We start from the raw sequence: 14,811 nt of genomic DNA, 5'->3' as shown, positions 1-14,811 counted from the left end.
AAAATGAATCAACACATGAAACAGGCACTTATCTGAGACAAATATGGGCTTTGTGTCTTCTTGCTTTGTCCAAATTGTGCTTTGGCCTGGCGGCAATAGAGGCGACCTATGTTAGAGGAGCTGACTTTGCCAATAAAGAAGGTTAAAAATCTCATTTTGAGTTTTAATTGTAGAGTCTGGCCATCTAAAGTGTGAAGTCAAACTCCACAGCTACAAAATCTCCATTCATTTTCAGTATCGAAACAACTTGAGGTCACTATAATTTCTCTCTGTGTTTCCATTTGGTCATTTCCTCTGGATAGGAAGTGTTACGGAAATGAACATTCCATCATGTTTATGTTTCATATTGAGACATTGCATTGATCAATATCCAGAACTAGTTTTAGCTGACTTCTGAGATTCCAGGTATCTTTTTTTCAAAAGTTCAGTCATTTTTAAAAGATATTCTCACTCCTTCCTTTTGTGGCCATCACTGAAGTTCCAGTGGCCAAAATGAAATTCAGTCCCTTTGTGACTTCTGACTAGAACAAGAACTGTAAAAGGCATTCTCATGCGCCTTCTCACATCTACAGGAAGCGTATGTCTTTCTCTCTTCCCAAAAGCTCAGACAGAAGTACAATGTTCAGTGCATGCCCATACAAAAAGATGATAAAGTGCAGGTTGGGTGAGGACACTACAAAGGTCAGCAAATGTGCAAAGTAGCCCAGGTTTACAGGACAAAATATGTCATCTCCATTGAATGAGTACAGTGGGAGAAGGCAAACGGCATAACGACCCGTGTGGGCATTCACTCTTCAAAAGACCACAAAAAGATCCTTGAACATAAAGCCAAATCTCACCAAGTAGAAAAAGAAAAGGGCAAATATAAGGAAGAAACAATCGAGAAGATGCAGGAATAAAGTAATGTTATATATAACTTTCAATAAAAGCTATTAAAAAAATAAAAATAAGGTATTTAAAAAAAATTTTAGACTAATTTTCCTCCTATGCAAAGTGGATCATATTTTTCCTAGGTCATAGTCACTATTTTGAAATAAAACACACAGCATTTCTACTTGAATCACATGCATAGTATCTCTTAGAACAGCTCCTACATGTGTACTAACAAATGTAATCACCTATTAGCTTTTCTTAACATCTCTGTGAAATAACTGATAAGTGTAATTCATAGTAAGGATTCTAATTTTTTTTAAGGTTAAAATAATTAAAGAGAAAGTCATTGCCATGTCACCTGTAAGACAGAGATGGAAGAACACAATTTCAATCTAGTCCTTACAGGACTGAAGCCAAATTAAAATTCAGAATACACACAGCTTTCATTTCTGGAGACTATTTCTATCTTCAATTTCCACCTACTTCCTACACCTGCAAGGAAGCATGGCATTTAAAAACCTGAAAATTATTTTTCAATAGGCAATATACAAATGTGACTTTTGCTTTTTAAATTTAATGGCTAATATTAAGTTTTTGCAATTATTTTAACTTTTACAATTATAATTTAGGGATGCCTGGGTGGATCAGTCGGTTAAGCGTCTGCCTTCGGCTCAGGTCATGATTCTAGGGTCCTGGGATGGAGCCCCACATTGGGCTCCTTGCTCAGTGGGGAGCCTGCTTCTCCCTCTGCCTGCTGCTCCCCCTGCTTGTGCGCTCTCTCTCTTGCTCTCACTCTCTCTCTCTCTGACAAATAATCTTTAAAAGACATAAAAACATAATTTTAAGAAACATAAAATAAAATTATAATTTAAATATTGTATGCACATGACTAGAAAATTAGATGCTTAGAATAAAAAGAACTTAGAATAAAAAGGAAGTCTCCTTCTCCAGAGACAACCACATTTAAGTTTAATTTTAGTGCTTTAGGTGGTTAAATCTGTATTTCGAATAATATGCTTATTTTTCCACTTTTTTTAGGGGGGTTATCAATTGTGGACATTGTTTACTGACTTTCTGCTCAGCAAAATGCAGGCTTAAGTCGCTTAGCCAAAGGCACTTCCTTGTCTCTTCATAATATGGTTTCATGACTATTCAAATTCAACCCTTATCAACTTTGTAACTTCATGCCTCATATTTAAGTCTTTAACACCCTATTTTTAATTATGATGTCAGTTACACCTCCATCTTTCTGCTCTTCTCCTAATTTTTAACTCTTTCATAGTGTGAACTTTACCTATTCTTCTATGTTATCATGGTTGGAAACATTTCGTTGTTTCTATAATCACAGAGTAGACGAAGTATCTGTTAAGTATTCTGCAATTCGTTTACGGGCTGATTCTACAAGTTAAACATGAATGTTTTCATTATTATGACAACGCTCACGTTGTTCTTCAGGAACTAAGTGGTGGACTCTAATGTACTCCTTTTCTCAGTCCAATTTCATGTCATCTGTGCCATTCAAAAGAGAAAATTTACTAGAGTTAAGTCCAAGTGTATTTTCCTTTTATGTTTGTACTTCAATAATTGACTTCACCATACTCAGTTTTTCTTAGAGGATCTCACAGTATTTCTGTAGATCAATTCCTCTTATTTCTGAGACGTCCCTCCTGCACATGTCTGTCCATTCTGGACTAATTGCTCTCAAGGTCTACTGTGCAGTTGTCATTCTGGGACCAGAAGTTACGGTTTTCCTGATCTCATGTCTTCCCCTGTCTCAGTTTACTGTTTATTTTGCTACAATATGTGCTCAGGTAACTTCTTAAGAAAAAGTACATTGTAGGTGAACTTTGGAAAGTTTACATGTGAGACAAGATCCCTAGTATAGCTTCCTCTGATTTTTCTCCCTAAATATAAAGGCCCTGATTGTTGTCTTTCCAAATCCAGTATTGGTAAGCCCAATGCCAGTCTAATTCTTATATATTTGCATGTGACCAACTCACATTCTTTCTCTGAAAAGTTCCATTTTCTTCTCTTTATTATTAATCTGCTAAAATGTCACAGTAATTTTCTAAGACTAAATCTTTTTTCATTCATTATGACATGCCCTTTTAGTATGAACACAGGTTTCCCCCATTATATGAGAGTAGAGCATTCTTACGAAAACTTTCAGAAGCCGAAATGGCACAAACCAAAGAAGCAGTAACCAAGACTTCACATGAAAAATATCTTGAGCATTTCCAAGCTCAAAAAATAACCTCTTTCAGGTTTTTCCGGTACCTGAGAACACATCTTGCTAACAGACACACAGAATAAATCCAGACAAAGCACCGGTGCTCATAGTCACAGATCAAAGCTACAGCAGCTCAACGCTGAGATTCTGAGTATGGTTCCCAGGGAAGGGGCTTGGTGGCGCCACTCTCTCTGCTCAGGGTAACACAAACTTTTGAAGGGCAGAGGAGACCTGTATTTAGGTTCTGTAATGGGGGAAATACCCTGTATAATTTCTTTGATAATTTACTCTTTTCCCCTCCTTTCACTGTAGGAACTTGCTCTTCTGATGTAGAAGCTTCTAAGTTGAGATCCTACATGCATCTATCTTTTTTCTGTATTCATGTCTATCTTTCTGTTTTCATTTTCCAACCTATTTTTAGAAATGTAATCATATTTTTAATTTCAAGCAGCTCTTCTGTGTTTTCCTTTTACAGTGAACGGTCTACAATATACAAAACTCCCTAAAGATCTTAGTATCTTAGCATCTCTTCTGCTCTATATTCTCTCTCTTCTTATGGGGTCTGTCTTCTCTGCACTTTTACTTTAGTCATTCTCATTGTAAGCTTTTTGAAAACATGCTAATCCTTGGTGGTCCATTCATTTTTAAAGATCTGAACTATAAATCTGCTTGGAAACTGTGTGTTTAGGTCGAGCTTGCCACTTTATTCCACAGTGGGTAAGGCAGGAGACTACCAATGTCAGAATGCAGGGGCCTTTGTTCTGGACCTCCTATGCCTCCATTAGTTCCCCTAATCCTTTTCAAGTCTTTAACACTGATTTGCAGATTTTTTTTTCAAAGCTGCTTCCTGAGGTCCTGGATCTAGAAATGAAGACAGGATTGACTGCTTTTCAGGCATGCTTTCGGTGCCCTATATCCCTCCCAATACCCTTACAGTAACTGTTTGTGAGTCCCTTCTCTTCTTCAAAGCAGAGCAGCTCCCTCCTTAGCAATTCTCTTCTGTCTACACACACTGATGCATCGTATCTTATCCTACATCTTTAATTACCATTCTATCACCTTCTGCCTTCTAGAAATTGGTTAAAGTTTCTTCTCTACTAATGACTCTCAAACCACTCTCTTTGCTCTAGGCTTTTCCACCCATGTTTTTACTCCTTTACTATCATTTTAATTAGATCTTAGGGAAAAAGGAGATAAACGCATGTATTAGTCCACTCTATTAAGCCAGAGTTACTTTTCATATTTTACCTTATTTTGCTATTTGTATTTTAACAAAAGAATTTATTATTTATGCCTAAGGGGAGAAAACATATTTGTGGTATTTTTTAGGGGATGGGATATCTTCATATTTATTTCAATTCTCTTGAAATTTTCATGCACTTAGCCTCTATGAACTTAGAAATATTTATGTAGGACATTATTAGGGATCATATTATTTTCACTTACAGTGCAAAAATATACTCAATGAGATTCATTCAGAATGTATTTGTTTTTACCTAGTTCAAGTTGATACTACTTACCCATGTATTGTTCATAGATTTATACCAAGTTGAGTTGATATATTCTAAACAGGGTTAGCCCAATGTTTTGCTATTCAATACAAATAATGCCATAAAGTCTTTTTAATTATTTGCCTAGTTTATCAGGTTTGAGGAAATTATAAGTAATTCATTTATATAAAGCATATAAAAATACCATCATATCTAATTTCTTTCACAGAAGGAGAAAAAAAAAATGTATTCCATTCAGGTTTCATGAAGTGCTAGAGATTATTAAATGTGTAGTTATCACTGAAATAATAGTAAAAAAATACATAATGTTATCATCCATCACCTTCCTAACTGAACAGCTTTACTAAGCTTTACCAGTTACAAATTATTCTTATGAGGAACACATACAGAGAAAAGGGAATCAAAATAAGGTCTAAGCTACAGTTAGTAATGTCCTTGATTTGCTTTGAGGATCTGTTCTTTATCTTCCAAATACACGGGAATAGGAATGAACTAGAAATTTATAAACTCTAGGGATAGGTAGAAAATGGAACAAACACTGCACAAACAGAACAAAAAAATTGAAGCAAAAAAAGAACATAAGGGGGAAAAAGGTGGGGGTATAAATGGATGGGAAAGGTATTCCTTTCTATAGACTAAAGGTCATATTTATAGGTACTCATACTGCCTTTCACAATGTGTATAAGTCATTTTTAATTTTTGCTGTTTAAAATCTTAGAAAATGCCTGGGTTTCTGTTTGGCTTAGGTTTTGGCATTTATGAAGTCTGAGGTTTTCCTAAAATCTTGAAGCTATAGTGATAAGGATATTACGATTTTTCAAGAAAGTCATTAATTTTTCATCATGTACTGCACCGATTGATACTTTACATCTTTCACTGCATGTGTCTACAGGGTCTTGAGGGCTTGAGGTTTCTGGAGTATTTTTGTTTGCACCTTCAATGGCTGCTGCATCAGGCCCTGCTATCTGCACAAGGCATTTACCCTTCAAAACTCTACCTCTTTCAGGTAGACTGTGATTGAATTTTTATTGCTATATTCTGTAAAGATATCTTTCACAGGAGCTGCTCATTCACCAATACTTAAAATCAGCTTGTGAAGCTCCTTCTGGCTTGCATAAGTTGTCCAAAGTCTCAAGGCATAGGGGAGGGGGAAGGGTAGGAGAGCTGGTGACAGGTAAACAGGCCCATGGTCAATTTGTCTAATTTTTCTGACTTCTTTACTTAAATGAAGCAGCTGCTAAATTGGTATAATGATAATGACTTCCCTCACTATTTCTTTCCAGACCGTACAAATCATTTCCCATTTTAAAACTCCCACTCTTTAGATTTAGAGCACTGAAAAAGCAGCTACTCATGGTTCAAATTATAGTTAAATGCACAGCAATATGTGATATTAATCTCATGGATCTGCTTTATTTCAGGATCCCTTTCTTTGCTCTTGAATATGGTATGAGTATGGTATGAGTTCGACTTTGGTATAAGTGTATGTGTTGCAATCATTGGTCATGCTCACCCAACGTGTTTATGTTTCTCTAATTTCAGCATGTGGCAAATTGATGAAAATCACAGGCCCAATTACAGTCAAGACATCTGGAACCCGATTTGGTGCTTGGATGACAGATCCTTTAGCATCTGAAAAAAATAATAGAGTATGTTGCTTCCACAAACACCTTTGCTTAGAATCATGTTTTATTTGCACTTTATGTCTATTGAACTATTTATTTTCTTTAGGAATATTTGTTTCAACTTGGAAAGTGTTATGTTGTTTCCAAGTATTCTCCGTTTGATAATATTAACATATCTATAGCAACCTTATTTTAGCAAAATATTCCATCCAATAATTCACCAGTAAAGCAAATCGAATTCTTATTAGTTTTAGTGTTGTTTTATGCTAATAAAGAGCTAATTACAAGTATACAAAATTCTCTATATACTCCTTCTAAAACCCGCTCCTTAGTGTGAGAAAAAAAATAAATAACACTAAGTAAGTGAAAAATTCAAGAGCAACCAATTCACTAACAAACTGAAATATCTCTGGAATCTAGAGGTAATTTTAAAGTAAATAGTACTGAAACTTTTGGAGTGTATTTTCATAAGTTGGCAATGCCTGTATTATGTAAATCAATATACTGGAAACTTACCATAGCATTATTTATGGTCTATCACAAAACTCAGTTTACATTAAGATTCTCAAGGGTTACATGCAAATGAATTAGTAGCTAAATTAATAAAATGGTTACACTAAAAAGCAGCTGTACCTGTAAGCTGATCCAATGAACAAGCGTTACTGTAAGTTTCTATGGTATCCATAAAGGAGAAATAAATGAGTAAAATTAGACCATATATTTCTCAGAGCAAAAGAATAATTTGCTGAAGGTGATATTTTTTTGCAGTTATCACTGATTGCACTGATCTATCAGCTGAACAAAGTGACGTGATTTGCATTGAAACGTGTTTAGTTCACTTGATGATATGCACTGAATGGACAAATAAATAAATAAATAATAAAGAGAACAGAAAGCAAATCAACTTCAAGCCAGTAAATTCAGTGTTTTGCTTTCCACAGAGAAAATGCCTTTTTTTTTTTTTGCCTGCAGTGGTATCACACTGCAGGAGGTCAGCAGTAAAATAGTGTGGCTTTCAGATCCCGAGAATGGTGATATTAAAATGTGCTGACTCTCACTGTTTTTATTTCGGAATTCTCAGAAAAGTACAAAATTCAGTCACTCCTTTTTTTTCCCCCCGTTTCCTCAGGTCTGGTACATGGACAGTTATACTAACAATAAAATTGTTCGTGAGTACAAATCAATGGCAGACTTTGTCAGTGGGGCTGAGTCAAGGACATACAACCTCCCTTTCAAATGGGCTGGAACCAACCATGTTGTCTACAACGGCTCACTCTATTTTAACAAGTATCAGAGTAACATCATCATCAAATACAGCTTTGATATGGGGAGAGTGCTTGCCCAAAGAAGCCTCGAGTATGCTGGTTTTCACAACGTTTACCCCTATACGTGGGGTGGATTCTCTGACATCGACCTGATGGCCGACGAGATTGGGCTGTGGGCTGTGTATGCAACTAACCAAAATGCTGGCAATATTGTCATCAGCCAACTTAACCAAGATACCTTAGAGGTGACGAAGAGCTGGAGCACTGGCTACCCTAAGAGAAGTGCAGGGGAATCTTTCATGATTTGTGGGACACTGTATGTCACCAATTCCCACTTAACGGGGGCCAAGGTGTATTACTCATATTCCACCAAAACGTCCACATATGAGTACACGGACATTCCTTTTCATAACCAATACTTTCACATATCCATGCTTGACTACAATGCAAGAGATAGAGCTCTTTATGCCTGGAACAATGGTCACCAGGTCCTATTCAATGTCACCCTTTTCCACATTATTAAGACTGAGGATGACACATAAGCCAATGTAATTTGTTTTCATTGATCGAAACCGTGTCATTTGTGATAAACTCTGTAGTACCCCTTCTGTTTTCCCTTTATTATAACTTTTCATCATTCTCCAAAGCATTTTTTATTATCAAGTTGGTTTTTCAAAAGTCAGCCAAGCCTGTCTAAATTAACCTGTTGGAAACACATCTTAACTCCTAAATTTACAGGGCCTATCATGTCCTTGTCATGAAAAGCACTAAAAAGAGCTTAAGTGGCTAAAGTTATAGTTTTGCAAAAGATTAATGATCTGCCTTATATTAGAGTCAGAGACTAATGATGGCTTAAATGCATGAATGTCTTTTTTTTTTTTTAATTCTGTCATTTTTTTACTGTCTTTTGCTCTACATCAGGAAATATTTTGGTAGGAATTAGGGGAAAAAAGCACTTTCCTCCCATTTATTTCTAAAAACTGATTTAAGGATTTTATTTATACGGAAAAAATATATTACTCACTTTGCTGTTATAGAATTCTCTGATGCGGTGCTGTACAGTCATTTTTAAATCTCTTGCTAACATTTTATTGGCAATATGTATTTCTACCATTGTAACCACCATTGTGCAATTGTATCTCTTCACTTCTGTGAAAGTAAGTAATATTTTTTATAAAATACACTGAAGTTTAATCTCAGTAATTATTATGGGCCAATTTTCAAGTGTGGTCAAAAAGGAAATATATTCTCAGCTTACCCCTTTACTTAAATTTATAAACTAAAAGGAAAATCAGGCTAAATCCCTTACACAGAATATTTATTTTACCCCAAGTTTATTAGATCACTAATACTGAATGCTAAAACTGATTCACTATGGATGAGTTATTCTGTTCATTTCACTGAAAGCAACCCACCTTGTTGCTTGCAAAGATGCAACTGAGTCAGAAAATTTAGCTTTGAGTTGACTTTACTCATTTATTATACAACCAAACAAATTTTGTTCATGAATAAATATATTAGGGTTTTAACTTAAATTTTACACACAACTTGCAATAATGTAATTACTTGTGTCAGGACTCTGAAAGCACATGAGGCACATTTGGAAACTCTTAAAAAGAAAATTTCTGTGAGGTCATCTAGATTTACATGATGAGCTCTGGAGAGTTACTGGCAACATTAGTGCAAAAGAAAATGATGGGAAGACTTGGGAGTTGTCTGTGCAGTTTAAATTCGCAAAAGCCAATTCAGAAAACAAGATGGGAAGGCAACCCCTTGTTACCCTGATTCATAATGTGTGCAGAAACAATGTAACCAAAAAAGAAAGCTTTAATAATACTTTATGTTAATAACTCCAAAAACATATAATCAATATTTCTCAAACATGTCATTGACTTTGGATGTCCTTTCCATATGTTAAAAATACTTACCTAAGGCAGTTTTACAGAAACTAATGTGGGTTGGTTTTACAATTTAAAAAGTATATTCTGTAACAAATAATGTATAACTTAAATTGTGGTAAATGTTTAGTTTCATACATACATAATAACAATTTCCTTTGTAAAGTAAGGATATAATAATTCAGATGAAGCATTGTGTAAAGAAATGCTAACACTTAAGAGTAATTCATTTCAAATGTCACAAGTTAAACATAATTCTCAAATATCTCACTGTCAAAGTCATAGAATTAAATAACTCAATCTTGAGAGTGTTAAAGTTTCACAAAGATTGCTTTTTTTTTTTTTTTGCCTACAAAAAGTTAGCATGACTTAGTGACCACTCTGGGTCCTTTTGCAATGTTGTCTTCTCTTTTAAAATGTTTATATAAGTTCTCCTCTGCTTTTGAGAGTTAGAAAATTTAGGGGATTCACTCGTCATTGTACACACACCACACAAGTAATCAGCCAATACTTTGTATATCAAGAGTTTGTATGAAGAAAGAAAGTCAATTTCAAAAATGAATGAATTTTTAAGTAGATGGCCTCTGATGGATATCTGGGTCTTCATTACTTGTTTTTTAAAAAAATGATGTAATATAGTATCACATACATTCAAAACCTGGATGATCACAGCTTTTTTGTGAGATGTGCAGCTTGTAAAGCACTTTATTGTTTTCTATGTAAGGTATCATCGCCATACCCAATTTCTAGTGTATGTGCTGCCAGGGCAAGCACACATTTTATTATTGTCAAAGAAGTGGGGGTAACATGAGTTTAAAAATGTGACTTGCATTAAACATTTACAGTTTAAAAGCATTTTTCTTAATAAATTATTATCAGTTTTGTGCCTGAAATAAGAACTTACTCTAATCACTGTTTTTTTTTTAAATCTCAAATTTTATGAGGGAAATAATTTACTATTTTAAAATCATTTACATAATCCTATCAGTAAAGAAATCCAAGCTTAATCCTAAATGAACTGCAACTTTCTGAATTAACGAGATCATTAACAAACTTCCATGTCATTCCAATAATAACATGATCATGGTCTGATTGTGTTTGTGTGACCTTTGTATTTGTGGCACTTGAATCACAGTACTTACTATCTACACTTATATCTATTAGTTCATAAAATGATAGTGTTTCAGTGCATTACCAGTATGTAGGATAAAGAGAAAATAATGATATGCCTAAATGTAACATTACAAGTAATTAGATAAGATCTACCATAAATTCAGAATCTCTGGTTTTTATCACCATAGTCATTTCATCTTTGTAATCCATAGTACTCCTACTAATGAAATCTTGTCTTCAGAAACAATTTATTCCTAATAAGAAAATGGTCTTTCAAATCACTACCAAGCTTATGAGTATAAATTTTTCACACAGAAGAATTATTTTTTAAATGTAACTATACAAAATTGTTCTTATGTTCTCCTAACAATAAAAGTTATTTTCCTACTAAGGTAAGTTTTACATATAATAATCTTAAAGCTTTATTCTCCTTAAAGAGTAGATTTTCAAAAAATAAAATAAAACCGTAGTGGTCTCCTTAGCGCTCAGGGTTACCAAATCATTTCTCCAAATGCTAAATTTGAATGCAACTGAGAGCAAAATTAAAACTATCCCTTCGAATTAGAGCAAATATGAAAAAATAGACATTGCAGAGTTGCTAAAAGCTAAGCCTTCTAGAAATATATCAGACACTTTTGAACACAGAATTTAAAAATGGCATCTTGCTGACTTGACAAGGAAGGTACGATTATATCCCTTATGAACACCTTGAATTCTATGGCATTATAAAAGAATGGGCATTTACAGACAAATCTTACTTCACCTTCTCCATCATCACATGTTAAGTGGACCACAAGAAGAACGACTAAAAAGTGGTCTACCTAGCACTATAGGCAGGGAGCATTAAATTAAAATTTAGCTGTTAGAGGATGACACAAAGCCTTAATCTCTAACTGCTCATAGCTAGAAGCACTGATTTCTAGAAAGTCTCAGAGGCACTAAATATCACTCAGTTCAGTAGGCTATATCCACACTGAAATCAAGATCATGGAATGGTTTCTGGTTCTAAAATTAAGTAAGCTTAGCATAAATAAATCTCTTAGGTAATAACTTCATAATCAGTGATTCTTCAGAGAAGGTCTGGGGCTTTGTAAAATATACTGTTTTGAATTTAACTTATACCAGAAAAAATACAATGAAAACATTAGCTTATGGAAGGAAAACCAACTTCAAAATCTTTTAGCTATTTTTCTATGAAATAATGAATTCAACTGATGACAATCTCTTTCATAGAAAACTGCTCTACTCTTTAACCAATCAGAAAGAAAGCCTCCCAAGCTGACTTTACCAAGCTGATTTATCAGATTCACATCTTAAAATTATGTTATACGGTTTATCCCTTTTGGTTGAACTAGTCCATTAGGCTTAGAGCAATTTTAATCCTGTTTGGATTCTGCTTTGTCTCCAAAATGTCAAACTGGTTGGCAGGAAACTTATCCCCTTTGAAGCTCAGTTCATTGATTGCCAAATAAGTTTTGCAAGTATAAATTATCATTAAACATGTCCTGAAAATGATATAAGGACATAAAGCTGTATCTTGCCAAGAGTACTTAGTACCTTTCATAACTATAACCATCTTAAAACATTATTCCTAGTTAGAGATGTAGAGCAATGTGGTATATAAGGAGAAGTTCTCAGGAATACCTTAGTGCTGCAAGAAGTTTGCTGATACCATACACACAAATGCAGTTCAGTGCAAAGCTGCATCCCTACCAATGGTTTATTCTGCCTAGAACAGCTCACACCCATATTCTAGAAGAAATAAATACATAGCCAAAATATTGCCATAATATATCGTTCCCTACCACAATCAGACCTAGAAATATCATATTATCAGCAGACATTTCCAGAAAATAAATATTATATGACAAAGGTCTTGAAAAGACCTCAAAAAATGAGCTGACTAAAAGAAGCATTAGCCATTTTAAATTTAAGCAAGTTATAGAAATTTATCATACTGAACTTGGTAATACATATCCAGCTAAGCTCTTTATCTATATCATTCTTAACTTCATGAATTCATATACGTGACCAGTATGTAGTTTATGGACTTTCCAACTAGATAATACTGCATTATTTACTCATTATTTGAAAAATAATCCCTGAACAAAACTATGTATCTAGACAATTTCTAGATGCTAAGGATACAGCTGTCAACAGATAAGGTCTTCTTCATGTGCTTACATTTTAGTAAGAACAGGATGCAACGAAAATATTAATGAAAAATAAGTTCTGATTGTACTAATTGTTGTGAAGGAAATAAATACTTTAAGTCATAAAAAGTGAGTGGATGTTTGCTAGGGGCAGGGTTGGGGTAGGAAGTGATATATTAGAGGGAACGGTAAAGGGCGATTTCTCTTAGAAGTAGCCCACCATGGTAAATTCAAAGAATGGAACGTCACAAATCCAATACACAATACAAAATTTAACACCTTCCTTTATGTTCTTAGAAATCCATGGATCAAAGATTTCTTTCTATGTCTCTATTCTAGAAGTTTTTTGTTTTTTTTTTTTAACTTGGAGTTTAAGGATATACTACTTCTGGGCATGGCTGAACCCTGAAAATATGTGCTAAATTTACTGTATATATTGGTTGCACATGCTTTCACACAGAGGATTCACAGCTTTCATCACACTCCCAAAGAACCATGAGCCACAAGACCACCACGATGTCAATGCAATCTAATTTAATCACAAATTTACTAAACATCTTTATGATAAGCACTGAATGTCTGAATGTCTGTCATCTGTCTTGCAATCCAAAAATTTCAGCTTGCTTCAGAGAGGAAAAAAATCAACACCCCAATATTATTGGTAATTTTTTTTCCCTCAGAAGAACTCAAGATTACGCTGTTCCCAATAAAAACTTTAAAGGATTTAATATTTTGTCCAAATCTAATTATTTTTCTGTGATCCAGTCTTTAGGGCACCTTCTTGCCAGATTCAGTGACCCAGAGTCTCTATTATAAGGCTCCTATAACTATTTGAATCTCGAGAACATTTTCTTATAATTCTAGCACAGCCTTTTGGCAGCCCCATTAGAATCCGACTGAAATTGAGCAGATGTGGCGTGCTTCATCAAATTCAACTGCAAACTCCTCTCCTGAAATTAGCAACTGTGGCAACACAGAAACAGTGAAAACGAAAGGTTATAACACTTGCCTTGGTTTAGAAGTTATTGTAACTGATATGTATGCAATCTACAGCTACAGAAAATAAAAAGATTTTTTTATTAAAAAACGAAAACCTCCAGTCACATTTATAAAATGATGCTGAGTAAAGCACTGAAGCTGCTTCTGTCAGTGATGTTTTCTTCATCCCCCACCCCAACCAAAGAACTTGGGAAGACACTCATTAGCTTCTCCTTCCATGTAAACCAAAAATAATAAAAAGAAGTATTTTTATTCTCTCTCCTCCAGCGTCTTTATTAAACTCCATTAGAAATTACTCTTGGAATATGCAGTATGTACTGAAAAAGAAACAGAACATGTCTTTATATAAGTAATGAGTTTCTCTATAAATGATATTCCTGCCTTCAGGTAAAGTGTGGCCCAGCAAAGGGCTAAAATGCATAATTAATTTGTGGTTAGCTTTTCTTGCCATTCTTCCTTAGAATATGTGCACTGAACAAACATAACCCAAAGAACTCTTTCCATTGTACATTGCTTTCTATTTTTCAGGGCTATGTCAATTCTAATCTTCCATGTAAGGCTTTACAACAGCCCTATGGAATAGGGCGGGCAAACATTTTTATCCCTAATAAGAAAATAGAACATTTATGTTTCAATGTTTACATTTCTCCATAGATATTCCATGGCACTTAACATGTTCCAAACCAAAGTACTTATCTTTCCCTCACCTGCCCCCCACCCCCATTGCTTTTCCTTCTTAACCTCAGTTAAACAAAAATATCATCCCATTCTCAGCCTTGCTTCCTACCACATCTTTGGCTCTTTAAACGTACCTTCCCTCGCATTATGAGATTTCTGACAAGTAAAATATGACAAAATTTAAACATGTCTAAAATCTGAATCAATGCCTATTTCAGATGTTTGTTCTCAATAATTACCTTCCAATTTTTTGGTTCACTCGGTATTTCCTAGCTCTCTTCAATCAACCCTCTCATCTCCATTTCTATACTCAGAATTGGGTGCCCTGTTTGGAAATGCTTCTTTTGAATACTGACCTCTGATTCCTCTCCTATATAATCAGTTTTACCTTTTGCTTTGGCCAAGAGCCACCTCCATCAGCTATGGCTTTATGAAATGTTCCCTGACCAAGCATGCCCCTCATTTT

At 34.6% G+C, this 14,811-nt stretch overlaps 1 protein-coding gene and 1 pseudogene across 1 annotated transcript in view; both read left to right on the top strand.

Moving 5' to 3' along the window:
• The window catches only part of OLFM3 (olfactomedin 3), a 48,084-nt gene extending 34,165 nt beyond the window's left edge, over positions 1–13,919 (top strand). Inside the window, exons 5-6 of the mRNA XM_045801651.2 lie at positions 6,157–6,263; positions 7,369–13,919. Of these exons, the coding sequence (XP_045657607.1) occupies positions 6,157–6,263; positions 7,369–8,046 (785 nt within the window). The 3' untranslated portion in view covers positions 8,047–13,919. The remainder of the gene's footprint in view (positions 1–6,156; positions 6,264–7,368) is intronic.
• Positions 493–899, top strand: LOC123795147 (large ribosomal subunit protein uL24 pseudogene; annotated as a pseudogene).
• Positions 13,920–14,811: the final 892 nt, after the last annotated feature.

This window comes from Ursus americanus, chromosome 12 (genome assembly GCF_024610735.1).
Source record: "Ursus americanus isolate L20-20 chromosome 12, mUrsAme1.1.p, whole genome shotgun sequence".
Taxonomy (NCBI): Eukaryota; Metazoa; Chordata; class Mammalia; order Carnivora; family Ursidae; genus Ursus; species Ursus americanus.
This window is presented reverse-complemented; position numbering and strand designations above follow the sequence as displayed.